Source organism: Malurus melanocephalus, unplaced genomic scaffold (genome assembly GCF_030028575.1).
Source record: "Malurus melanocephalus ecotype Western Australia unplaced genomic scaffold, MMel_1.1 scaffold_348, whole genome shotgun sequence".
In the NCBI taxonomy this organism is placed as follows: domain Eukaryota; kingdom Metazoa; phylum Chordata; class Aves; order Passeriformes; family Maluridae; genus Malurus; species Malurus melanocephalus.
This window is the reverse complement of record NW_026623580.1, coordinates 486,664-512,938: the sequence shown is the minus strand read 5'-3', so window position 1 is coordinate 512,938 and position 26,275 is coordinate 486,664. Positions and strand designations below refer to the sequence as shown.

At 38.6% G+C, this 26,275-nt stretch overlaps 1 protein-coding gene across 8 annotated transcripts in view; it reads left to right on the top strand.

Annotated features, from left to right (window-relative positions):
* KDM6A (lysine demethylase 6A) overlaps positions 1–26,275 on the top strand; it is a 150,981-nt gene that overhangs the window by 59,653 nt on the left and 65,053 nt on the right. For all 8 annotated transcript variants that reach the window (XM_057378217.1, XM_057378218.1, XM_057378215.1 and 5 more), the window contains exons 5-6: positions 13,838–13,896; positions 21,922–22,042. In XM_057378217.1, the coding sequence (XP_057234200.1) occupies positions 13,838–13,896; positions 21,922–22,042 (180 nt within the window). The remainder of the gene's footprint in view (positions 1–13,837; positions 13,897–21,921; positions 22,043–26,275) is intronic.

Below are 26,275 nucleotides of genomic sequence, written 5' to 3'. Positions count from 1 at the left end.
GAGATGTTTTGGTGAGTGAAGTTCAGGAGCAAGTGCCAGGGGTAGGACTTCCTTACATGTCTGGAACACAGGGGATCACTGAGGTGTTGAAGCTGTGTCCTGAAGCACCAATTTGTTCCATGGTGACTCATTGTTCTGGCAGTGAAAAGAAGGTGGTCAAGGTTTTGTAATTATTACAAAGAATGTCCCAAATAATCTGCCATGTCCACAAGGGATTACTGTGTCTTAAGTGGAACAAAGTTTGCTGTCTCTCTGCTGTGTCATTCAAGTGTGAGATGTTTCAATTCATTGGTCTGGGCTATCCAGCCCAGCTAAATCCAAAAACATTCATTTTCTCTTGAGGTACTTTGGTAGATTTGGCTTCTGGAAACAGTGATGGGTCTCATAAAACCAAGTTAGGCAAAATCTTTGATACAGAAGCTCCCACTTCCCTTAACTGTGGGTAAATAAGGTAGGACTGAAACAGATTGTTAGCCTGAGATTTCTCTTCATTACTGAAAAGGATCTGAATTTTAGGCCTGAWAAGTATTTGTTGGAGGCCAGACACATAGTGAAGGTACTAAACAGGTTTAAAAGTGTTTGAGAGACATAGTGAATTATTAAGAGAAACTGAGAAGTCGAATATGGTAGAATTAGATATGTTATTACCATGTGAAGTAATTAAATACAGCCTGGACTGCCTGAAGCACATCCTGAAGTGGATGTGGTTAAGAACAGGATCAAATGTACTATTGAAAACATGTTAAGAAGAGAGAAGTAACATAAAACTTTTTRTCTTAAATGCTTCCACAAGAAATCAGGCATAAATTGGACCTTCTAGAAAWTGAATTTGTATTCTCTTCTTTACCCTGATGTTGATCATGAAGAGRCCTTTTTAGGTGCCCTGCCTGCCATGTGTTCCCTGTCTATCAGAGCAGGCTTTCTATGGCTATCGAGTAAATTTTTTGTATTGGGAGTTCTTTCTAGCACAGCAGTACTTGGATACCCTTAATTCCCACAATTTTCCTGTGTTAGTGCTCATTCTCCTGTAGGTTTGAGAGACAGGTTTCTTCTTTTGTTAAGSAAAGTACTGTGAAGACATTGATGATTTCAGATGATTATGCCTTCCCATTTTGAGATCTGGTAAGTGGCCACAAGGTGATGATGCCAGGTTTATGAAGCTGCTCACATCATTGTCTTCATGCCCTGGRACTATCTGTCTTTCTGTGGGAATGATTTACTTCCTCTTCGATATCTGCAATAAAGGAATGGTCCTGAAATTGCATAATAATAGACAACTGGACTTTCAAAGAAAGTGTAAGAAAGTTGTATTTTTTTGAGTGTTACAAAAGAAGGTAGAGAGATTCAGATTACACTGTACTCACATATTCAGAAATTAYGGGAAAGAAGAACCCCACATTTTTGTTCCAGGAAAATAAATGTAAATTAGTGTATTTTAGTGTCATGAAAAAGTTGTAAATGTGGGGCTGGAATTACGATTTAATTATTTTAATGATTGCAAGTGGAAGTGAATATTTATATTCTAAAAGAGGAAATAAATTTGGTATGCTGAATGGTGCAAATTTAAAGTACAGAAAAAGATTTTGGAGAATTTTGATAGGAAGCAGAGATTCATATGGCATGTTGACATTTTTAAATAGTAGTATTTGAAAGTATTTGTGTCCACTATCTCATAGCTCATGGTCTTGAGGAGACTGACTTGAGTATCAGAAAAAAGTMGAGTACGAAGAAAAAGTTAGAAGCCCAAACAGTATTTGGTTTAATAAAGAGCAATATAGAAGCCTGAATTGGTTGGTCTTATATAAAAGATAAGTATAGTTCAGCATGACATTTTGCTAGAATCCAGTCATCCTCCCCTMTAACGCAGAACAGCAGAGTGAAACTTCAGATAAATGATAAAAGCATATCCAAGAATGGTTTGCAGAGGAGACAGACAGGAGGGAGGATGGATCTACACCTACTGTGTAGACAGGGTACAAAGGGATTCTGCTGACTCTTGCAAGAGTAAGGAGGTGTCCACTCACACTGAAGAGCAGCAATTATACCGTAAAATTAATTTGTGGAACTCAGCTTAGCAAGGTGTCTTTAAGTAAGAGCTCTCTAGAGCCTTGCAAAAGGATGTTGAATTAACAGAGGAGGAGAGAATCCCTGTGTGATGGCATTAGTTAATTTGCCCTCTTCTTGTCCTCTTGTCCCTCCTCCTTCAGGCTGTCATCTGAGTTTAGGAATAACCTGCCCCAGAGGGAAAGATTTTAAAGCTACCAGCTTTATGGGGTTTGTTACCTACTAAGGTGAGGTTGTAGTCAGAAATGAAGAAACACTAAAGGATTTTAAAATGTTTTAGTTCCTGATCCAGGACAGTTGTGATATTTCCATTTGCTATTTCTCAGAGCTAATTTTTCAGAAATTAAACTGTTGACAGAAGTAATTAAGTAAAATCAGGTACAGCAGCAGTGATGCAGTGGTAAGAAGAAGAGGGATTAGTGAGGAAGGAAAGCAAGCTGATCTCTGGAGCAGATGAGGAAAGAGCTGCAGTGCAGAATGAGCAAGAGACGGGGAGGGCAAAAGAAGTGTCCTGTCATTTGGCTCGGTTGTATTTTTTTTCTTGCTTTGTTTTGCCTTTAAAAACCAACGCCTCTTAAAGTCACTAGTCTATATATTCACAGAGAGGGCTGAAAATTTACTGAGGTGCAGTTTTCCGTTAAGAAATGATGATTTGATGGGATTGAAATGCTCTGTGGGGATGGTTGGTGGGCTGGCCAGCTGCTTTGCTCTGCTCTTGGCTGCTGGCCATCCAGTCTGCTCCCCCAGCTGCCTGTCATGTGGGCCTGCTGCCTTGGCTCTTGTATCCCGTTTTAAGTATTTGTACATTCCAACAAATAAAACAGCAAATCACCAATTAGAACACCAATTAGCCATCACTACTTAACCAACTACAGTCTTAATTGGGCAGTCATTTTCAGTAATAATTGATTGATCCCTGACTAGCAACCATTAATCARTGATCTTGCATTTCGGTGCTTAAGACAAGCCTTAAAAAAATTAACATGTTCTTGTTTTACTTTTGGATATATTTATAACAATGAATGAAATACATATTCCAATGTATGCTGTCTGATAACATTTTCAAATTTAAGATGTTACTGATCAATGTAAAAATAAAGTCAAAATCAAAGCATCCAGTGAATTTCTTTCAAAAACTGATACTCGTAATTTTGTTCCAAATGTGCGATTTTGATCAATTTGCAGTTTACAGAACAAACTGTTTTTACGCTGGAGCTAATGAGGCCTGGGCAATGATGAGCTGGTATCTGTTGTCCTTTTACACCTCCTGTCCTTCTTTCTCCCACTTAAGCACACACAAACTAAAATTCTTCTAGTTGTCCTAGTGAAGCATCMTGAATGACATCTTGTTTCCTGCAGCATCTATGAGTAGGAAAAACACATGCCTKATTTAAAGCTGTGCTAATGGGCTAAGTGTCTTTTCCRAAAGWGGAGAGAGTAATTAAGCTCTGTGTRCTTTCTGAAAGTAGGCCTTGGTTTGGGGGCTCCTTTTTCAGGCATTTTCAGTGACATTCCTCCAGTTTTTCATCTTTGAGAAGTCCTGCTTTCTCTAAAACTCATTTGAAGGCAGCTAGCAAGTTCAAGAATTACTCAGCTGGAAAGAACAACATAAAAGCAACAACAGCATTCCTGGGGGACTTGGTTAAAAATTAACCTTTAAATTTTTCCATTGAGCAGAGTTCCAGATTCAGCTGGGTTCTTGTTATTGCCCAGCACAATGTGGCTTAAGATTTGAGGGGAACAACCATAGAGAGTTTTGTCATTTAATTTTTGTGATTATTTTCCTTTGGTTTCTGCTGGGCTGTTTCTGTGTATTTGCATCTCTTTWTAGTCATTCATGCCTTAGTATATTCAGCTTGTCCACTCCCATTTTCTGTGGAGTGCCTGAGGTAGAGCAGCTGTGTAATTAATGATAGTAGGGCTTTTTTCCAACACTAGTGATTCTCCAGCAGTGAGAAACTGACAGGGAAATAATGGGGMTACTTGTCAACTCAGTGGGATTCCTATCTTTGCTGGGAAGGGTTGGGAAAATGGTGAATCAAGGACAGAAAATTCCGTACTAGTAGTTCTACTTCATAAAATATTTTGAAGATGATGGATGTAAATGATGATAAGCTCTTGCCACATAAAAGAGAATTAAACATTTGAATACACTATCCAGATGTCATAGTCCAAAACAGATGTTTCAGTAATATTTGTATGTACATGTTAACCAGCATTAATTTCTGTACTTTGAAAACATTTRTGAGATCTGATAGTTTCTGTGAGGTCAGTATATCTAGATGGGAAAGTTGTAAGCTAAATCCTTTAATAAATATGAAATAAGAGCAATACTCATCAAAGAAAAGCAGAGGTTGAGAAGATCAGTGTTTAATTTGCTTGTGCTGATCAATATTTGGGCCTCACCCCAAGTGTATTGGCAAAATCAGGAAGTGCCTACAGGACACCATGGTGGGGGAATCTCTCTTTTTCTGTCCACATGATGCATTTGTTTTCAAGAGTAACTTTCTCCAAGGTCAAGAACAGGAGGAAGGAAGGAAGGAACTTGAAGGAAGTTGGGTAAAAAGGAAAGGAATCATGCATGGATGAACCAGATGGCCCTGACAAAACTCAGGCATAAAAAGGAAGCATACAGGAGGCAGAAGCAAGGGTAKATGACTCTGGAGAAATACAGAGATATCATCCAATCATCCAGGGATGTCATAAGGAAAACAAAGCCCGCACAGAGTTGAATTTGGTGAGGAATGTGAAGGGCAACAGGAGAGCTTTTGCAAATGTGTCATCAGCAAAAGGAAGATGAAGGAATATTCAAGTGCTGCTAAATGAGGCAGATGACAAAGGACATGGAGGACACTGAGGTACTTAATATTTGCCTTCTTCACCTTGGTCTTTACTGGTAGGGTTTGCCTTCAGGATTCCAAAATSCTTGAGACCTGTCAGGAGGTCTGGCCCCAGGAAGATTTGCTCTCAGTAGATCAGGATCAAGCTTGGGAACATTTAAACAAACAAATAYCTACAAGTCCATAGGACCTGATGGGATACAGCAGTGAGTGCTGAGGGAGCCCATCATGTCACTGTGATACCACTCTCAGTCATCCTGGAAAGGTCATGGTGATGGGRAAGATTCCTGAGGCCTGGAAGAATGCAAATGTCACTCCTGTCCTTAAGAAGGAGGATTCAGGAAACCRTGGGCCAGTCAGCTTCACCTCCATCCTTGAGAAGGTGACAGAGCAGATTATCCTGGAAACTGTTTCTAGCACATTCAGGGCAGGCAAGTCACTGGAAGTAATCACTGTGAATTTATGAAGGAGAAATAATGTGTCATGAACTTGGTAGCTGTTTGCAACACAAGGAGTAACTTGGTGGAGAGAGTGAGAGCCGCAGATACTGTTTTTATTTACTCTTATGTGGTTTTCTACACTGTCTCCCATAATATGCTCAATRTTTGACAAACTGATGGAATACAGGCTAGATAAGTGGTCAGTGTGGTAGATTGAAAACTGGCTCACCCGGGCTCAGAGGATTGCAATCAACATCTGTCATGGTCAAATCCCAGATGGCAATTTCAGTATCACACACCCGCTTGCTCACTACCTTCTTTTCCTGTGGTGAGAGGGGAAGAAGAATCATGGGAGAAAAAAGARGGATAAAACCATGTGGGCTGAGATRAGAAYAGTTTATTTACAGTGAAACGAAGTAAAACACAGTAATATTAATGGTAACATTAAGAATAATGATGATTTTAACAAAAAGGAGAAAGGAAAAACCCAAGAAAAACAAGTTCTGCACAGAACAGTCACCCACCACCCACTGAGCAGACTCTGAACAGTGCTTGGCCCCTCCTGGCCAACTCCTCTGTGTTTWTATACTGGACATGACTTTCTGTGATGTGGGATATCCCTTTGCCCAGTTTGGGTCAGGCTTTTGTGCCTCCCTGAAACACTGAAAAGTCTTGACTTCTCATGAGCGCCACTCAATAACAACTGAAACAACTGTGTGTTTACATTACTCCCATCCTAAATCCAAAGCACAGCRCTGGGACAGCTACAAAGAAGGAARTGAACTCTMTCCCAGCCAAARCCAGGACATCATCACAAAGTCCAGCTGGAGGCCAGCCACCAGTGGTTCACCCCACGGGTTGAGAGTGGGGCCAGTGCTCTTCAGCACCTTGGGTTAATGACCTGTGTTATGGGGTAGAGTGCACCTTCAGCCAGGGCTACAGAGAGTACAGAACTGGGAAGAGATGACGCCGTTGTGCTGCTGTTCAGAGAGAGCTGAGCAGATCACAGGAGCCTCGTGGTGCTCGACAGAGCCCAAGTCCTTTATGGAGGAACAGGCAAGGGCTGGGGGCTGAAAAACAGCTTTACAGGAAAGGCCCTGCGGGTGCTGATACATGAGGTGACCATGGGCCAGCAAAGGCAGCCAGTGGCATCCTGGGCTGCATAAGGCAGTGTGACCCCCAAGTTGGGGGGTGATCTTTCTACTGAGCCTTGGTGAGATGCATGTGAAGTTCTGAGTCTGATGCTGGGCTCCTGAGCAGAGTAGAGAAGGGAAATATTGGAGCAAGTCCAGTGAAGAGTCATGAGGCTGTTTGAGGGYTTGGAACATCTCTCATACRGRSAGTGGAGGCCGAGAAAGGTGGGGYTGTTCACCTTGGAGAAGGGAAGGCTCAGGGGTGTCATAYCCAGCTGTAAAAAATGGACTGAACCAGAGTCTTCTGGGTGGTGCCTAGTGAAAGAATGAAAACCAGAAGGCACAAATAGAAAACACAAAATTCCTTTCAAGCACATGAAAATGTATTTATTTATRAAGGTGATTGAACAGTGGAGAAGGTTGCCCAGGGAGTTTGTGGAGCCTGTGTCCTTGGAGGCAGTCAGAACCCTACTGGACATCATCCTTGGAATGCCCTAGTTGTCCCTTCCTTGGGCACAGGGTTGGACTCGGTTCTCTCCAGAGAGAGATCATCTCTTTTTGTGCAAACACTGGATAAACTGGTTTMCTTATAAAGCATCCGCTCTCACATACAGGCTTTCTGGTTGGAGTCAGGAGGGTGTTTTTTTCCATGAAGGCATGTATCATACAAGATAAATTAGAAGCTTTGTGATTGTTAACAGCATTCAGGGAATCTGTAGGGAAAGTATTAAATTTGGTTAGATGAATCATCTCTATAAAATGTCTGTCAAGGTGAATTTAATCTTTCATATGTTGCACAATACCTTTGCTCGCTTGATTAATTTCAGAAAAATACTGTTTTCTGTTAAAATACTTAAGTTTTTGAGAATATTTGTATCAAATGAAAAATGAAGATGCTTACATCGAGTGAAATTTTATAAGTTTCAGCGGAAGGCATACAAGTTCAATGCCCATAGAAATGATCACAATTTACGCTTGCTTGGCTGTTCGTGTGACAAACTTGGAGGTACACTAGTTGATCAAAAGTCCCTTTTGCCAAGGAATCAAAGTTTATTTATGGGTAAAGAAATACCTGATTTGCAAAACTGCATAGATTCCATCATTAGTGAATAGATGTTCAATGGTTTTTTGTTAGTTTGTCTTTTCACAGGGCAGTACTCCTACTGAGTGTTTGCATCACATTATTCAGGAGGGTTTGAAATTATCAATGTCTGTTGAATTAGTGACTTCCAGTAATTTTCTGGTAGTCTTGTCTTCATGTATCTGTCCTTCCCTGTGTGTCAAAAAGCTTTTTTTTAACAGATAGTGCTGGAAGGGCACTTGGAGGACAGTAAGGCTCCCACTTCAGCTTGTTCACCCAGATCTTGCTATGTATGATTTAGTCCATGAGTAGAAATGTGGGACAGAAGAGTTTTGGTGGGGCAACCATGTTCCCAAGAAGCTGAAAGAGTAGTTTTCATTTAGAGGGAAGCTGTAGGGAATGTGGAAATGCAGCACTGCTGAGGAATTGCAAGTGGGCAAATGTACTGTCTTTCCTAAAGAAGAGGTGAGGGATGGCCAGGACAGTATAGTAATTTCAGAGACAGGTGGCACTTAAAGGAAAAAAAACCCACAATTTGTAAATGGTGTGGAATTTTTGTTTATTTGATTTTTATTTGTTTGTTTTGTTTCTGCTTATCTTCTATTAAGAACTTCTCTGTGATAGGAAAAATAAGTAGTTTTTATGAATTGAGAAAGATAGATGAGCCAGTTTTCTTCTGGAAGTGGTAGGTGTATTTTGGCAATATTTACCTCTGAAAAGATCGTAAAGAAAATGAGGAATTACTTTATAGCTATTTACCAAGATATTTCCTGTGACAGAATATGTTTGTCACAGAAATAATGACTTATATGTTAATTGCTTTCACATGGCTGCTGGGATGCAGACACACACCCAGTAACAAATTTTGGATTATTGTGATTGTTGCTCAGGAAGCAGCCATGCAAGCATGTTAGAGATAGCTGTATTTAAAAATCCTTTATAAACCTAATGATTTCTTAGGTACTGTAAAATTTCATGAAGACCTTGAAGAAAASAAAACTAATGCTATTAATTTGCAATATACACAGGGATCTTAGTACTTTTGCAGGTGATGGGAACTTACAGAACATGTAGATAGGTCGCTCTCTTTTCCATTTCTATATAAATCTAAACAAGCTTTATTTGARCCCTTCCCTCTTCCTCCTGAGCACGTATAATCTCTGTGCTAGAGTCTGCCAGCTCTCAAAGGCCTGGAGCTGTTTATGCACAGGAGMCCAAGTTGGGCTTTTTCATGTGGTACAAACTCTCCAGGGAACTATTACTATGTACAGAATAATGTCAAGAGGAAGAATTAGGCACCATGGTGTCAAAAATTCATTTTTCTTTTTTTATTTCGGTGAAGAAATAAACATATTCACAGGTCTAAACACAGAAAGAATTGTTTTGCTTAGAACATGTGGCCAAGAGACCCTGTGACCACAGGATGTGACATAAACTGTAAAACCTTGTTTTCCTGGTTAGGTTTTCTGAGGAGCAGTGGCTGCCTGTCCATGTGCAGCTCATTGTGGTGTGGGCTGGGCTCTGGGTTCCACTGGCTCTGGGGCAGCTCAGGAAGGGCAGTCAACCCTGCTGAAGGCAATTTTGATGTCATTAAAGACTTCTTGATTGTCAGTAGTAAGCAAGTGAAAAGCAATCACTGGTCTCATAAGGGTGCTGAACTTGATCTTTTTTTCCATAGTTTTTCTTCAGACTTCCACTAACCAACTGCATGGGAACTTTTTTTCATTCTATTTTGGTTATTTTATAGCGTGATGAGATACACTCTTGATTTCTGCCTAAATAWTTCCAACTTTCTAATTAAATGGAAGGTTTATTTTACTTATATCTGGCTTTTCTCTTTCTAGTCACAAAAAATCACAGAGTAGTCAGGGTTGGAGGGACCGCTGGAGATYATTCAGCCCAACCYYCTGCCAAGGCAGGGTCACCCAGAGCAGTGACACAGGAACGTGTCCAGGTGGGTYTGGAATGTCTCCAGAGAGGGAGATTCCRCACCCTCCCTRGGCAGCTGCTCCAGAGCTCTGCCACCCTCAGTGTAAAGAAATCCTTCCTTGTGTTGAGGTGAAATTTCTCGTGTTTTAGTTTTTGCTCRTTCCTCCTTGTCCTGTCCCTGGGCACCACTGCAGTGAGTCTGGYRCCATCCTCTTGGCACCTGCMCAGGAGATATTTGTATGTGTGGATGGAAGAAATGGTGCGTTTGCCTACGTGTGTCACTGGTTAAGGACCTGCATGGAGAAGGCTGCCAGGAGGCTGTGATGTTATCTCATGTTTTTGTCTACCTTTTACTGACCCATAGATGTTGTTTCCTCTCAGGCAAAATATTTATATGTGACTTCAGTGTTCTCAGTAATGTTTGAGAAGTTGTAGRTTGGATAGGTATTTTGGTGGGAGCAGTGTGGGCTTTAAAGACCTTTTACTTGTGTTCCAGTCTCTCACTTACGGTAATGCCGTTGTTTATGGAGATCCACAAGTGAACATGCCTGGGAAACAGATCCAATTAAAAAATGTTTTTGACTTGAATATTAATAATTTGGATCACTCCTGGCATTCAKTTGGCTGTAGTAGTCTGAAAATGATTGTGTCAGCACAAATGAGAGGCAGTACTTGGGAATGTCTCTGAATCAGCACTGCTGGGAAACTCTGGCAAAAACGGTTCCTTTCCATTTTTAAATTGGAAGACCTGGCTGGATGCTGCCCTGAGACTGCTTTGAGTTTCTAATGTCTCTTTCTACTGTCTGATTCTCTGGAAGTGCCCATCAAACAGATTTTCATTTGTGAGCCTAGCTCCTAAGTTAATTCCAGTGTTTATAAAACACAAATTTGGAGTCTGTAACAGTCTCAACTGCATGTGGCAGACAAGCACATTACTGGTGAAAAACATCTGGAYCCAGATGTGGCAGCCACACGTTTGTTGAGCTTGTGAGCTGAATATGGAAGTGGCCTCTTGTTACTCAGGACAGGTGCCTTTTTCTGCCCCTGTGTTTGTGTATAAGTGTCACTGGTGGGCTGGGCTGATTTATTTCCACAGGACCTGCTGGCTGCACCCTTGAAAGATGGAGAAAAAGCCTTTATGTGGACTTGGCCTGAAWTGCCTCAAGAACAGAATAGAATGATAAGTCTCTGTTTCCATCTGCTGCTTCAAAGAGCCTATAACCCAGTTATTTGAGTTTCTGTAGAAGGCCTGTGAGATGGGTGGTGTCTTTCTCATTGGTTAATTTATTTTTTCTCTTGATCGCTTGTAAGGCCAAAAAATCTTTATCATGYTTATTCATCACAGTTACATAAAAAGGTACCCAAAAATATGTTTTTGCCTTCTGAGTTACCTGTTGACAAATTGTGTATACCTCACTGTTTTAGAAAATAGGATTGAAATGTTGTTCAGCATTAAATAGTGCATGTAAGTCRCAGAATGCATGATATCAACTTGACAGTTTCCTTAAATTGCATAAGCATGGAAAATGGAAAGAGGTATTTGAGCCATCTAGTGGTTGGTATGAAAYATTTTAACATTTTTTGATAATTCATAGAAAATGTAAATTATGTCAGCTTGGAAATAGCATTTCTAGTTTATCTGTGTTTGATAGCATGGCTGTAGAATGAAAAAAAACCCAAGCATTCAGCTTCAGATTTGAGGCAGTCTGTTAGCGTTTGTATCTTTTTTTCACTCAAGGTTTTATTGAAAAGAGAGATCTGATAACATAAAAATTAAATTAGAAGCTAGTAGYCAAATAATGTGTTTTGCTGGCATGAGAATTTCATAAATTTTGAAGGTTGTTAAAAMGTTCAAGGAAAGTACTGTAATAAGATAATTTTGTTTTCTGCTTTCACTGAAAATGTTTGGAGGGAAAAAATAGGGCTTAAATTCTACCTCAACAGCTATTTATAGCARGGACTAAAGTTACTAAAGTTAATTTTTAATCTTAGTTTATTAGATGTGTTTAAAATAGTATCAAGGAGCAGTAATAGTGGTGATATATATGGCTAGAGTTATAGTATTTCAGAGCAGTTAAATTCCWGATGCATACTGACTTCTCAGAATTTGCACCTTTACATTTGAAYTGAAGTATTAAAGGTATGAATATTAAAAACTACCTTGTTTTTTACTGAGAACAGAGCASCAGTTTAAAATATTTTTAAGGTCAGTCTCAAAAGAATGAGGTTGAAGGAGAATGGAAGGCCAAAGGAGAAGGAGAAAAAAATGGGAAAACCAGTCACAGAACAAASGACAGAACAGTGATGGTTTATTTGTAGTGGTGTGAGGACCATATGAGAGCCTTAGGTGAACTTGATACATAAATTATATTTTGACAAATCACCTGTGGTGCCTTGAAAGTTGGTTGTTATTAACCCTTAGCATCAAAATATCAGGGAGAATATTCCAAATCTCTTTAACATAACATTCTTGGGCTGTGAGTTCTAACAGCTTTCACAAGAGGGAACTAAATTCTTTGCAAATTGAAGAGGTTTTAGTTGTCCAACATATTTTTGTTTGAATTTTGCAGTGTGGTAATGAAGGGTTTTTGTGATTGCTGTTATTCTCAACCTTTATGATGATTTAAACTTGATTGAGATTGGGGGATATTGGAGGGGCCAGTGGACATTTTGGTGAGCTCTGTCTTGCAAATGAGCTTGATCTGAAAATGGTAAAGAATCCTGGTGGACTGTATTTTTTAGGCTTTGGTGTTTCACACGTGAAAATCTATCTTACTTCTTCACTTAAAATGGCTTTTCAGTCAGGGCTTTATTTTGAGCTTGTCTTCCCAGTTTTCCTGTTGGCAGAGCACATTTGGGAAGTGGGAAAACCACAAAGTAGGGAATTGGGACCATTTATATTTATGATGTCCATGTTGTGTTTTTCTTCAATTAAACAGGAATGTGGGTTTATGGTAGTATTAAGTGTCCTATTGTTTGTGCACTTCTCCCTCTACTCCTTGTGTTARCATCTTCCAGTGCTCTGATTGCCGTAGTATCTGGTCACACCACAGCATTTTCCTGGAAGCTGTCCATTGCTGAAGCTATGATCCAGCTGCATTCATGAAAGGATCTTTGACATTTCCCCTGGTTTTAATTTGAATTTAGAAGATGCAAATGAGGGATAATGAAATTGTCATATTAGGTCCTGTTTCTGATGAATGCTGCTYTTTGAATTCTGGTTACCAGTTATTTTGTTGGAGAAACTTGATTATAACTCTTGTATTTGGATTGGGTTTAAGGCATAATTAGGATTCCTTTTGTGGAATTCCTTAGCAATTTTACTTGTTAAAGACGTGTGTGCAAGTGAAGAAGGGACTATCTTGAAGTGCAGTCTTCAACAATGGAAATGCCAGCTCTTGTCTGTGTGTCAGAGCTCTGGGATGTATATCTGGTCTCTTAAAATCAGAATTATGTATAAGAATATGTATAAGAWAAGCCTAAAAATATATCTTAGGCAGCATGTACAATGTCTCCTGTAAATAATGGAATAGTTCTGCTCAATAGAAAACAAATGTGCTATGGCATAACTTCACAGAAGAGAAAGCAATTTGTTTATTTTTCCTGATTTAGGAAATACGTAATAATTATTTGTTGAACTGGATAGTTAAACATTCATTGAGTATYGTTAGTAATTTCACTTTAGAAGTAAATCATGGTTTATGTGAAAAGAAAATGGAGAGAAAAATGAGTTTCCAGAAGGCGAATGATTTTTGTTTTTCTGGTTTGGTTTTTCCCTTCTACGAAATGGGGGGATAAGAAATAGAGAGTGGATTAATGATGAAGAAATATGATTGTCATAGGTTTGAAGTTGATGGCCTRTATTTTTTAGTATTCAGGAAAGTGAAATCTCCTTTACTTTCAGATGCATTTAATTRATGTTCTACATTAGACACAGAAATTAAGAGTGTGTAGCTTTGTTTACTTTTATGTGAATATGAATTATTGTGACTAACAAATGGTGTTTGGTCGTATTTTTTTTTTTATTAAATTGCCAAAGATTTCTACTTTATCATTTCCTTCCCTGCTCCTCTACAAGTAGAACAGAGCACATTAATTTCTCTGATGTAAAAGTATTTGAATATTATTGTTATTCTTCCTCCAAAATATCCCCTTTTTTTGTGTGACCATGGAGAAGCAATTTTTTTTTTGGTGTCTACCTATATTTTTATTCCTTCGTTTTGGTTCTTCCTGTTCAAGGCAAATTTTAAATATATTTATCTTATAATGGAAATAGAATATTAAAGGATGGATAAAATATTGGAAACTCGCTTTTACCTGGGTTTTAAACATTGTTTCTTTCCTTTACAGAATGCTGCCTTTTTATATGGCCTTGGTTTGGTCTACTTCCATTACAATGCCTTTCAATGGTAAGTTGGAACAAGCTGACAGTGTCAGTATTGTGTGGTGTCCCRTTGGTGTGTGATTATTTCACTCTCAGTTCAGTGTGAGTGTACAATAGTTTAATTTTAGCTTTATTACAGATGTGATGTTTGCAGGTGTTACTGTCCTGGGTCAGTATCTGTCTTAACTGTAGCAAACTTGGGGCAGCCACAACAKTTATGGGAAAAGGAAAGCACTTCAGGAGAAGAATTTGAGCTCCCTGTGATACAATTCAGCAGTGGGGATGGAGCAGAATGATTCAACAGGCTTTTGGGAGCTGTTATTGATAATATGTAGCCTGGGTTTGTTGGAAAGCCTGTTTACAAAAAAATTTCCTCCTGGAAAAGAGGTGGCAAAGTGGGCTTGTCTTCTTTGTGCTTAGTAGGCCGAAATTTTGACAGAGCTGCATCAGGTGAGGGGTTTGGACAAGAAAAAAGCAGTTTGCCTAGACTGCAATAAGATTGTTTAAATCTGYTATAAAAACTCAAGGTTAAAGGAGTTGTAATTTTTGTCAGGGCTTTGGGTCCTGAGCGGGGCTTCTGTTGGTTGTGGGTGGASGGTTGGATTTCATTTGGGATTTTGGTTTTGCTTTATCAGTCATGGGAATGGTARATGGTGAATGGAATGGACTCAGTCACTAGGGTTCTGTTGAAAGGTCCTCAGACTGTTATTGGTGTTTATTCCTGGGGAGATGGAGTTAATTCATGGGGAAAAAGACAGAAGTGTGCAGGGTTTAGGTCAGTGCTTTTTTTACACTCAGTATGGAGACTTCTAGTACAGTAAATGTGCCTTTATTGCTTAAAGGTTCCACTGTGTTACTTTACTAAGCCTGACTGCAGTTATGGATGCACTGACTGATGGGTGGGAACAATGAGGCGGGATTTCTCCCCCTCATCTCTCCTTAAATTGTTTCTGTGCATTTGARGAATAAAAGTTTATGCACATTATGCCTCAGGATAATGTATATAAACTTTTATTCTTCAAATTAAAATGAGTTGGTTAAATGATGAGCTCAAAACATGCATTATTTTATCTTGCAGCTTRCTGCTTGCTTTATTGATAATGATGAAATGAATGATGTGTGTTGTACAGGGCATGCAGTTCTATTAATTAGCAAGAGAAGAACAGAAAAGTTTTCAAATAGCCTGAGAATCCACAATTCTAAGGTTGTAATGAGACTTGGTTGAATTTTACCAAGTTTCAGAACATTCTAGTTCACACTGTCTTGTCTTCATCATTTAGCATTCAGAAGTATTTTGTGCACGATTTCTTACAATAGTATCTTGTTACAGTTTGCTCTGTGAAAGTGGTAGATAAACTGTAAGATAAATAAGACAAAGCAGTTAGATTTAGAGTAATTAATTTTTTGAAAAGCCACCTGTTCAACATAGATTTTTGCCATCAGCRGATCATGCTATTTAGTATTAATAAGTTAGAGCTTTGAATTAATTTAGATTTTTCTTCCCTTGTTGACAGTATGAGTGGAAGCTGATGCCTTAACTTAGTTAACTGCACATAGAGCTTAGGTTAAGGTTGAATAGAATAATAAAATTTTCCATTTCATTCATTCAACAAAGGTATGTATAGTGTGCTGCTGAGGCATTGTGTATCATTAAAGTATTGGGTCAAATTTTTGAAGAGGAAAATCCAATGTAGATAMAATCTTACACTTTCATGTGTGATACTGATTTTTAATCCCTTTGACAGCCTTTCTTCCTCCCTCTCTGTGTTTTCTTGGGGACAAGAGGAGAGGRATGTGTAGTTGTTGGTGTTTAGGTGTGACAAAATCGCAGTGAACTTGGAGATGTTAGCAAACCATTTAAAATATGTATTCTTCTTCAAAGRCCTTAATCCTCCACAGAACCCTTGCAGATTGCAAGGAGAATCCTCTTGCAGAGTGAAGTGCTAATCTGTCTTTCTGCTGCATTTATTCCATCTGTTTATGTTCATAGAGGACATGAATCTCTATTTCAGGCAGGCAGAGGAGACCTCAAGACTGTTTAAGGTGGTTTGTTTACCCAGCTTTATCCATGAACTGGGGGGCTTTTCAACATCACCATTTCAGATACTCAGATTTTAACGAGAGGGAAGTACATAGTCCTAAAAGGAAGGAGTAAGAAGTGTTTGAGGTTTTTTTCATGTCTCATATGAACAGGGATAATAAAAAAAGCGAGTGGGAATAAGATCAGCTTTAGAATTATTGTTCATGTATTWTATGTTATTTTTAAAGTTTTTCAGMCTTCATAAAAAGATGTGTTGGATTGGCTCCAAGACACATAATGCACTTCACTGTAAYTCAGTATTGAACACTGGTTTTTATGTACTAAAGCAGCATTGCAGCATTATCTTAAGTATAAAACTTAGTTGTTACTAAGTTGTTACACATCATTTTATGTTGGTGATTTTGTGTAACTGTTCATGTAAGAATTCAAAGTTCCTCATCTTATATATGAAAGTTGCAATGGTGTGATCAGACCAAACTTATTCCATACAATTATTATAGTAAGATGTGCTATAAGGGATTATTTCCATAAGTTGAATTGACTGTAGTAAAATAGATTTTACAGATCTGAAGTTTCAATACTCCCTTCTTTTACACCGTTTRTCACAAGCAGTAAGTGGTTGGTTCATTTTCACTGTTGTTTCTCTGTTCCTTGATCAGAATAGAAAGTGAGTGGTGAGATATTCCCATARCTCATATAATTTCCTGCCCTTCATGAGAGTCTTTTCAATTGAACATTAAAAAATGTCAGTAGTTATTCCAAGGCTACCCTTCATTTCTGTGCAATACCTGCACCCAAGCGTAGTGRCTTGGTTATCAAATTTTTCACTTCATGTCAGTGAGGATTCTGAGCCTGACTGGTTTATCATCTGCTGATTCCACTGACATMAAGATGTAAAGATGGAGTCCAAGCTCTAGGCTTGTGTCCTGAAATTGAATTTAACACCCTGTGGATCCCAATGTACCAGCTGTGGTGCTCCAAGTCCAGACTGCAGTGTTCTCAGTGATCTTGCAAATAGCTGGACAATGTCTGTGAGAAAGGCACAGGATCCCTCAGAAACACATGGCAGGAGACTGAGGTCAGTCACCTTTATTACCCCATTTGGGCTTTTTGCCTGAGGCTGCTCAGTTTTTACCAGATGTAGTTGAGTGTTGTGGAAAATTCAGTGCTCAAAAAAGCCAGAGACTTGCAGGAGGTGATCCAGACCCTTTTCTTCACCTCCATCGTGACTAAAGACCAGTCATTTCTGATGGAACTCCCTGACCATTCTGCTCCCTGATCCTTCCCAAAGCAGAAGCACTGTCATCATCTGTTCAATGTCTAGATACCAAGATATGTAGAACCACCATCTCTGCTTCTTACTGGGTTCTTCCACACAAAAAGTCAAGTGTGTAGTGGGATGTGTAGAAATGCACACTGCCACACTGAATACACACAGTCCGTACATACTGCTTTCTCAAATACTTCTTCCATTTCAGGTGTGTAGGTTTCTATATATGTGTTTTTCAGGTATATAAAATGGGAATGTACTACATATGCTTGTAGTAGTTAACCAGTAATGAAGTGGGACAGTTAACTTTCTTTTTGTTATCTTATCTTGCTGTGATTGCATAGCAAACTGTTCCTGGATTGATGAAAACCCTGATAATGCTAGGGAAAAAAACCCAACTTCTCCCAGCTGCTGTTCTAGAGAAATGTTTAAAGACTGTAATATTTTGCCATTCAACTGTTGCAGTCCTATGGACAGAAGAGGTGTAGCTAAAGACTGTCAAATTATTTCACTAACTGCAGTGTCCTGACCACTGCTGTGCATGTGCATCTTGTTTATGTTCAAACTAGGATCGTTTCAAATAGAAATTTGTCCATCATAGCCTCTCATCACTTTCATTAGAGGCTGTGAAATGATGTGAGGCTTAGAATAGGCAGTCAGAAAATTGAAAGAGGGTAAGAATAAGAAAAGTTTTCACTCAAGGAGCAGCAAGTGACAGAGTAATGTTAGGYTCTTTTATTTTGTATGCTCACTCTGATTGTCATAGATTTTGTTTAAAACGTACAAAAGCGATAACTTTTGAATAGTTAAATTGATGCTCTTTTATTATATTCTTTTGCCTAGTACAAAACTGATTTTCTTCAGTCTATTCAAGCAAAACCATCCAGTAAAAGTCTTATGAGATTTCACTAAATGTTTAATATAATCATCTGTTAATTGTTATTCAYCTGGTTTCTTCACATTCATAATGGTAGGCATTGTTGTATAGATCAGTGGGTGGGACGATAGCTGTGGTATTGATTCTGGCAGTCTTGATTTGGAGATGATAGATTCATGTCATTTTTATTTCTCCTGAATTGCTGTGGCAGTGCTGTGTAAAATGAAAGTCCAGAGGTGTTCTTAATCCTCTGTAGTGTCTCTTTTCCAGTCCTGCTTTCCCATTTCGTTGACTKTTAGATCAACAAAGTTTGATCTAACAACTCTCCTGCCTGTTAATAGAAATGCCCTCAGTCTTAGAGAAAATCTTCATTTAATTTTAATCAATCCTGGTAGACTGAAGCAGATTTGTTTCTCACCACTCACAGTGTCATCAGAGAACAAAAGGAAGGTCATCTCTTGCTGAATTCAGGCAACTGTCATTTATATCCGCAGTGTGAGAGCTCCTGGCCTTTCATTTGATAATTTTCCTTTGGAYTGGTGTGTGTTTAGTCTGCTGAAGGAGTGAGATGAAAGGTTCTGTCTGTGCATAAAGGGCAGTGATGGAGACTCACAAGTGACTTGAGGAAGCCTCTGTGCCACCATCCCTGAAGGAGCTGTTGGACTCATCCAGCTGTTGGGTTACATCTGTGCTTCTGGTTGTGGTCAGGTCATACAAGAGCTTTGAGGGAAAACATCTGGGTAACTTGGATGCCTTGGTTCCTCCAGACCCACATTGCTCTGGGTGTAGGCTTGGACAGAGAACAGAAATGGGATTAGAGATGTTTCAGAGTAAACAAAGATCTCTACAAGAATCAAGTGACTCCTGCTGTGTCTGGAAGACCCAGCTCKGAAATGGGTGTCAGTGATGCTGCAGATGTTCTCGTATTTGATATAAGGGACCGAGTCTGGAGATCTGGGCATGGCAGGGGGAAACAGGCAGAGCTTGTTTTTGATGTGTCCTGTAATTATGAGTACGTTACTATTTTGTTTAAATGTTTCTTGCAGGCAAAATGACATCAGTGTTAATTCAGCTGTGATGTAAAATTGCTTGTCTGTCTGTAAGAGTTAGTAAGTAAACGTCTTTTCAGAGCCTGAGTGTTTTATTCTATAAAAAGTCTACTGAGTATTTAAATGAGGCTGTAGTTACTGAATTAGATGTGAGTACCTAACGCTGGTAAAAACAGTTGAAAATGCTCTTTCAGATCMCTTCATTGGGGAAATTTTGATGATACCCCTTTTCACACTGGTAGAAATAATTTCTGTTTGTTATTCATACTTGTCATCCTGGAAAAACTACCAATTGTAAAATCAATATGCAATTAACACTAGAGTTAAATAGAAGGTAAAATTTCATTTTTAGTTAGTTTAGTCTGCACAGGGGTAAGCCTCACCCAAAGGCTTGGAGGGGCTCTCTGTCACCAGCAGATTCTGTACTAAATGTGACACAGCCTGTCATGTTGTCCACTGATGGTAATTTTCTGGGTTTGAAATGCTGTGCTCCTCTGAAAGACTGGGGTAGGAAACACTCTTGGTTTTTTGAGTGAAAGACAGCATACATTCAAATCAAATTTCAAAACTGTTCTCAAAAGTATTTTATTATACCGTGGCTTTGTTTAACTCTGTTGTCCAGTTGTGACAATGAATATTTCCTGTTCTGTAAGCAAGAGATTACAGAAATAGCTATTGCTCTCAAATTTTCTTAAGTTTTTTTAGAAATCCACTTTTYGGTGATCTTTTCAACAGAGATTCAATGTAGGGGAAACAGAGAAATACTATTTTCTGAACAAGCAAGGATAGCTAAATAAAGAACACGAAATTGAGAGAAATTTGGTTAGCATGGTCACACTCTGTAATGTGCTATAGAACTGCAGTTCTTTTATTCGTGATTTTTGTCTACTCTGTTTGGAATCACAAACAGTGGTTTTCTTCCTTTTTGAGACTTGGGTTATTTGAAGAAAATGTAAATAATGGATTTTAAATACTAGTAGCTAATGTATCTAGTGCCCATATTAGAGTTAAGACTAGAAATGCAAATACACAATAATAGAATCTACCTTCTGGTGTAAAGAAAGTCTAGCTTGAAATACATGCTGATATTTAGTGATCGACCCAGTCTTTGGTCTTTCAGTTTGATCACTGTTTTTGTAGATGATGAAGATGAGCATACTATTATGAGACAAAGATCTTTGTTATGAATTCAGTGTAGATACAAGGTGTGTGACTCACCACCACCAATAGCATTCYAGGGAAGTTTGGATGAGATGTGAGACACTGCATAGCTCTGGTGCAGTTTTGTCCCTTCAGTGCTTCACTTGCCCATTTTCTCTGTGTTGGCAGAAAAGTAGGGTACTGGGTAARGATTGTAATAGAGGAAGTTTCAGTTCTGCAATAAAAATGGAATACTTTTAAAAATCATATTCACTCTTAAGTTCTATTTAATCGAATCAAATAATGCTTTAGGTACGTACGGTTGGTGCATTGTCTAGAGGATGTTCTGTCCCTTCGGTTTTCTTTGCCATCAACCAGAAAAAAAAACGAAGAATTTTAGAGCAGAAAGAATTTTAGAGCAGAAGCATTTTTGCTGAAGGATTCAAAAATGATCATTTATATGTTTTGTGAATAARAAAGTCTGTGAAAAATATTTATTGAATTTTCCATTGCAGCTGCTAGCCTTTTGTCTATATAAATAATGCTGCACTTGGAGAGTAGGAATTAAATCAATGTGCCTAAACAGTCTATTATTTTAGGCACCATGGTTAATCCCTGTGCCTGTGCTGCTTTACAGTGGGTCCAGTTGTCCCCATGGACTGCCCTGTCACCTGCCCACTTGGCATGGACCTGTGGGGTTTCTTGGGACAGCAGATGGGATTGTGCTCCCTGGCCTGGGGGCTCAAGTCTACCCTGAGTGAGGCTGCTTTCTGATTTCTCTTGTTGTGTGATCACTGGTGTATGGGAAGGGATTTTGTTTCAACCTGTCATTGGAYTTCAGGCAACAATGACTCTTAGCTTCTTTCTTAATTCCTCTGTGACTTTAATTCTATTATCTTGTAGTTGCATTTCAGCTGTCCTAGTTTTGTGCAGTGGCCTGAGAGGTAAAACAGTTCTGTTTAGAGTCACTTTGTTTCTGCTCCAAGATAGCATTGTTAGATGGCACTTCTGTTTTATCTGGTACAGTGCTGTCATCAGCAGGGACAAGGGAGAGAGGATTTGAAGGTAAGGAAATAGAATCACAGCCATCTTCACCTATCATGGGAATATGAAAGAAAGTTACTGTGTGAGGAGGTGGCAGACTTTTATATCTGCATTCGGAAGTAATCGAGCAACTGGTATTATTTGAGTCCTTGCGTGGTGCTGGTGCTAGGAAAGGGAGGAGAAAGAGGAAAAAGCAGGTCAATGAGGTGGGAGGAGATTTGTGTGATCTCTCCAAGGCCTTCTGTTCTGCTGCGCTTGGGTGTCTGCACTGCTGGAATCAAAAGCAACCTGACTGTTGTTAGTGAAGTTGCACTAATTTTGTAACTGATCTGTGAGCCGTCCTTTCTGAAATACCAGATATGTTTGTGTATTTCATGCAGCAAATTAGTTTCTCTAAAATTAATAGAAAACATTAGACTTTCAAATATACTGGGATATCTGTTGTTCAAAATTACCAATCCTTGAGGAATCAAAAGCCATGCACCAAAAATGGTACATGTAAACCATTATTTTCATCTGTTCTTCTGTAACAGTGGTTTCTGATCCACTTTGCTAGCCATATAAAAAACATCGATTATAAAGTAATACTTCAGTAAAAAATAATTTTTTAATCTGTGTTTTTCTTCCAGGGCAATTAAAGCATTTCAGGAGGCGCTTTATGTTGATCCCAGCTTTTGTCGAGCCAAGGAAATTCATTTGCGACTTGGGCTTATGTTCAAAGTGAACACAGACTATGAGTCTAGTTTAAAGGTAGGTTTAAGTCCTTTCAAATTGWATTAACATTTCTTACAAGTTGTGTGTTGCGTCTTAAAGCTGCAAGGAATGCATAAGCACAGAACAGTCACAGCCCACCTGCTATAGAAATAGAAGTGCTTTAGTGTGAAGTGTCTTAGTCTGAACAGAATAAGGATAGGTCTGAGGTGTGTGAGGTGCTACACTCCAGATCAAAAATTTGGTGGAGGGCTCTTGTTAAAGTAGTGAACTTAGGGGTAGACTCAGGTTGTTCTGAAAGCTGAAGGAAAAGATTTTAAAAATAGTGGCTTGGTTTAGTCTTTGCTTTTTTTATTATTTCATTTTTTTCTCCCCTAGCTTCCCTGTTGTAAACTGGAAGTTCTTGAAATTAGTAAACTGGAAATTTTTTATGCAAAATAATGCCATTTTTTAAATACAGTTATTACTTTCCTAGCAGTTAATTATTCTTCATTTCCTGGCTTGAGAGTCAGCTTCTAAGGCAACAGTTTTTGGCTAATCAGTTGGAAATGGTTTATGGTAATAGAGCACTTTGCTTCTTCGGTACTTCTTCAGATTCCTTACTATTTACATTCTCTTTTGGTCTCTGTAATCTGTCATTTTATCTCACTCGGTTCAAAACATTTGCCCATGTTATTCTTCTTTCCATTTTCTGCTGTACCCACATRTCCCTTCCTTCCTGGCCTCTAAAATTTATCTATTACGTGTCTTGGAAAAAGGAGCTRTTCTTTTAACCAAGTTATATGTACTGGGAAATACACCTGCAGGCTGAGAATTTTAGGTGATTTTAGGTAATTAAGTGTGATTTATAAACATACTTCTGCATATTAATCTTTCCTTAAAATTACTAAAACTGGTGTTTTGTTTTCAAAAATCTTAYGGCTTCCTTTTCTTGAGAGATTTTTCTGGGTTGTTAGAATCACCTTGTCCAGGATTGGAAAGAGTAGAGTGCTAYTCTCAATTTCCTTCCAGTATTTGTGATAGAGGGAAGCAGTTCYCTCACCAGGCTTCCCTTTTCATCCAGAGTCAAAGGTTTCACCTGCAGAGACAAGTGAAGTTGGAAATTTTATGAAGGTGTAGGAAAGATTCCAGGCAATGAATGGCAAAAGAGATCAAGGAGAGGTAGAGGTAGATCACTGTGTYGGGAAAGTGATTATGTGCAAGCTTGGGTGATCCTATTCCCTTATAATTTGGCACAGATTTAGTATGTCCTGATATATATGGAATAAAGAAGTGCTGAAGTACATTTTGGTTTTATTTTTAAGGAAGCTGAGACAAAACAAGATTAATTTAYAAAGAGGTGGTCATCCTGTAATYAAGTAGTWGAAGAAACTCAGTGATCTCAYAGGTCTTTTCCAATCTATTYGATGATACAATTTTAATTTTTGATATAAATTGATCAATAAATAGATAACCTTTTTCTGCTCTGCCATAAAATTTGCAATTCTATTAGTGAATCAGATATTTAAATAAATATTATGATAACTCAGTCAAAATAATTTCTGGTGTTTGATGTTCACAACTTTGCAAAACAGATCAGTCACTATGAGAATTTTGAGTATATCAAATTTCTAGTTTTCAAAACACAAGCTACAAATGGGAAAACCACTGAAGTAGTATTTTGAAAACAGAAAGAAATTATCTTTTTAAAATGCAAGATTWCGATGATTTCATTGCTTTTATGTGGCATGTGGTTAAGTCACTTAAGAAAACAAATGGCTACAACAAAAGCAGTTTACCCTGGGGCAGAGGGATGGTCTTCAAAAAATGATGAAATGAACACGATGGGTATTTGCATTAAAGATGGTTTATCATTTATCTTAAAGCATTGTAACTGCAGGTTGTTCCTAAAAGTTTGTCTCCTTTTCCACCTTGCAATCCTGATGGCATTGTTCAGCACCCTCAGCTGCATTGAACTGAGTGATTTTTTTTCTTTTTTTGCCTTTCCCCATTTGCACACTGAGCTGGATCAGAAATCTGAGCCAGGTCAGTTTGAGATTGCCCAGTTGGTACATCCAGTGMAAGATTAATGGAATGGGAAGGAGGGGAGAGAGCAGTCTTACACCCTCATTGCTCAAAATGTAATGAGAATCTGCTCTGGAATTACCAACTGAGACACCTGAAGCAGAGTTTTTGGTTTTCTGCCTTTGCTATGGAGGCTGCATTTGTCAGTAGAGAGTAACAATGAGGAACAGAAGAAAGGACCCAGTGGAACAATCCACTGTGTCTCGATCACTTTGAGCTGTTTCCAGTTCATCTCAGCTGTGGATTTAAGGTACAGTTCAGGGACTTACCTACTTTGTTTGAAAATAAAGTGGTACTTATTGAAACATATCAGTTCATACATCAGAATGTGTCAGTTGAGGTGTAGACTAAGCGGAGCAAGCAGTGCTGTAGCTTCTTTAAAAGCCAATCTGACTGTCATTTAAAAAAAAACACACCTTAAACCAGAACTCTGAGTGGCAAGAATATGAGAGGCAAGTCAGAAAATGCTTCTTAGTGAAGAGAAYAAAATGAAGTGCTGATGCACTGGTTATGCTCAAGCATGGGGAGAGTAAAATGGGGAAGAAATGTGAAGAAAGAGTGTGAAAGGATATTTTCACACAATGTCTGTCTCATTCTGTCTGACACTGAGTATCTYATCTTCACACAAAAGAAAGATAAGAAACCCAAAGCAATGAAAATACAGAGTTGTCTTGTGCCTTTTTTGGTTTTGTGGACCTTTTTAAAAGGATCTAGGATTTTAGGGTGTAATTATGGGGTCTGGGATCCAGTCAGCTGGTGACTGGCCTTGAGCACAGATCCTTTCCCTGGGGCTTTTTGCCCAGTTGAGCTCCCCGTTCACACAGAGGCAGAAAGTGGAAGTAACTTTTCATCTGGTATTCACTTGTGACTGCTCTGGATTTCACAGATTGTACCAACGTTGCATTAATGTACTTTGAAATATCATAATGTTTTTGATGGTATTTAAACATTCATGTTAAGTCTATAATTGCTAAGAATAAACCATTGCCAACAGATGAGTCATTGTCAGTAAGAGTCATTGTCAGTAAGAGTCTTCAGGCAAAAGGGGAAGATGGGACTCTGAAGGTCATATATTCCATGTTTTTCACAATTTTAGAGCATTAACCAAAAATCATCTATATTTTATGTAAGCAGTTTAAGCACAAAATTAATTTTTACTATTTTAAGATGTTGATGATCAAGATAATTGCTAGAGTGGCTGTTTAACAAGCATAAAATCAACTCCCAGTGTTTTTTCAAAATCAATTACTGGTTTTGCCTRTTCTGCAGTTAAGACTTGCAGATTACCATGAGTACTCTTGACTTTCYCTGTTACCCCATTGCCATAAACTCTTACAACACCAATGCTGTTGAAAATTACTTGGCCTTTGGGCTTGCATTAAGGGCAAAAAAAAGTGTCCCTTCTGGTTGAAAGAAAACAGTAACCTGACAGATGGGGCTGTGTTACCTTCAGAGGTGAGACATGAACGCTGAATTAGCCCCATTCATTTGAAAAGTACAATTAATTCCAGTATTAATTGGCAGTGATTTGGGGGATGGATTTTTTTAAAAGTTGATGGCTGTAACAGCAACATTCGACTAAGGTTTGCCTCACAGTCCAACATTTTTACTGTTCACTACATGTCCTGCTGCTCCTTTCCTGTTTACCATTTCCTGTGAATGACACAAGGAATTCTGTGTTATGTGGTGGTAGCTGTGGTGGCACGGTGACAATCTGGAAGGGGAATAAAGCAAGATCTCTAGGAATATATATTTTTATTCATTGGGTAAATGTGGTTTAAAAAAAAATCACACTTCTGAGTATATGCCACATTATTTCTGCCATATCATTTGCTGTCCTGGTCATTTTCCTGTTTATTGAATATATTTTTTCAGTTTTGACCTCCTTTTTTCATAGATGTATGTAATCATCTTACATGTGTGTCTCAGTTTTCCTCTTAAGTATTATTATGCATCTTAATTAATTTCTAGCAAATATGTGTGAATGAAAGAGGTTTCAGAGAGAGTTTCCTAGGACATTAATGTATGACAACTGTTGAGTTCTGGGAGCTGAGTACCAGTGAGCTATGGAAACCATTCTTCCTTCTGGTGCTCATCCTGCTTCGTGGAGTTGAAGTCTCGTAGTGGTTTTGGTGCGGAATTAGAGCGATGATCCTGAAAGTCCTTTGAATGCAGAATTCATACTTCTGGGAAAAAAAGAAATCTTTG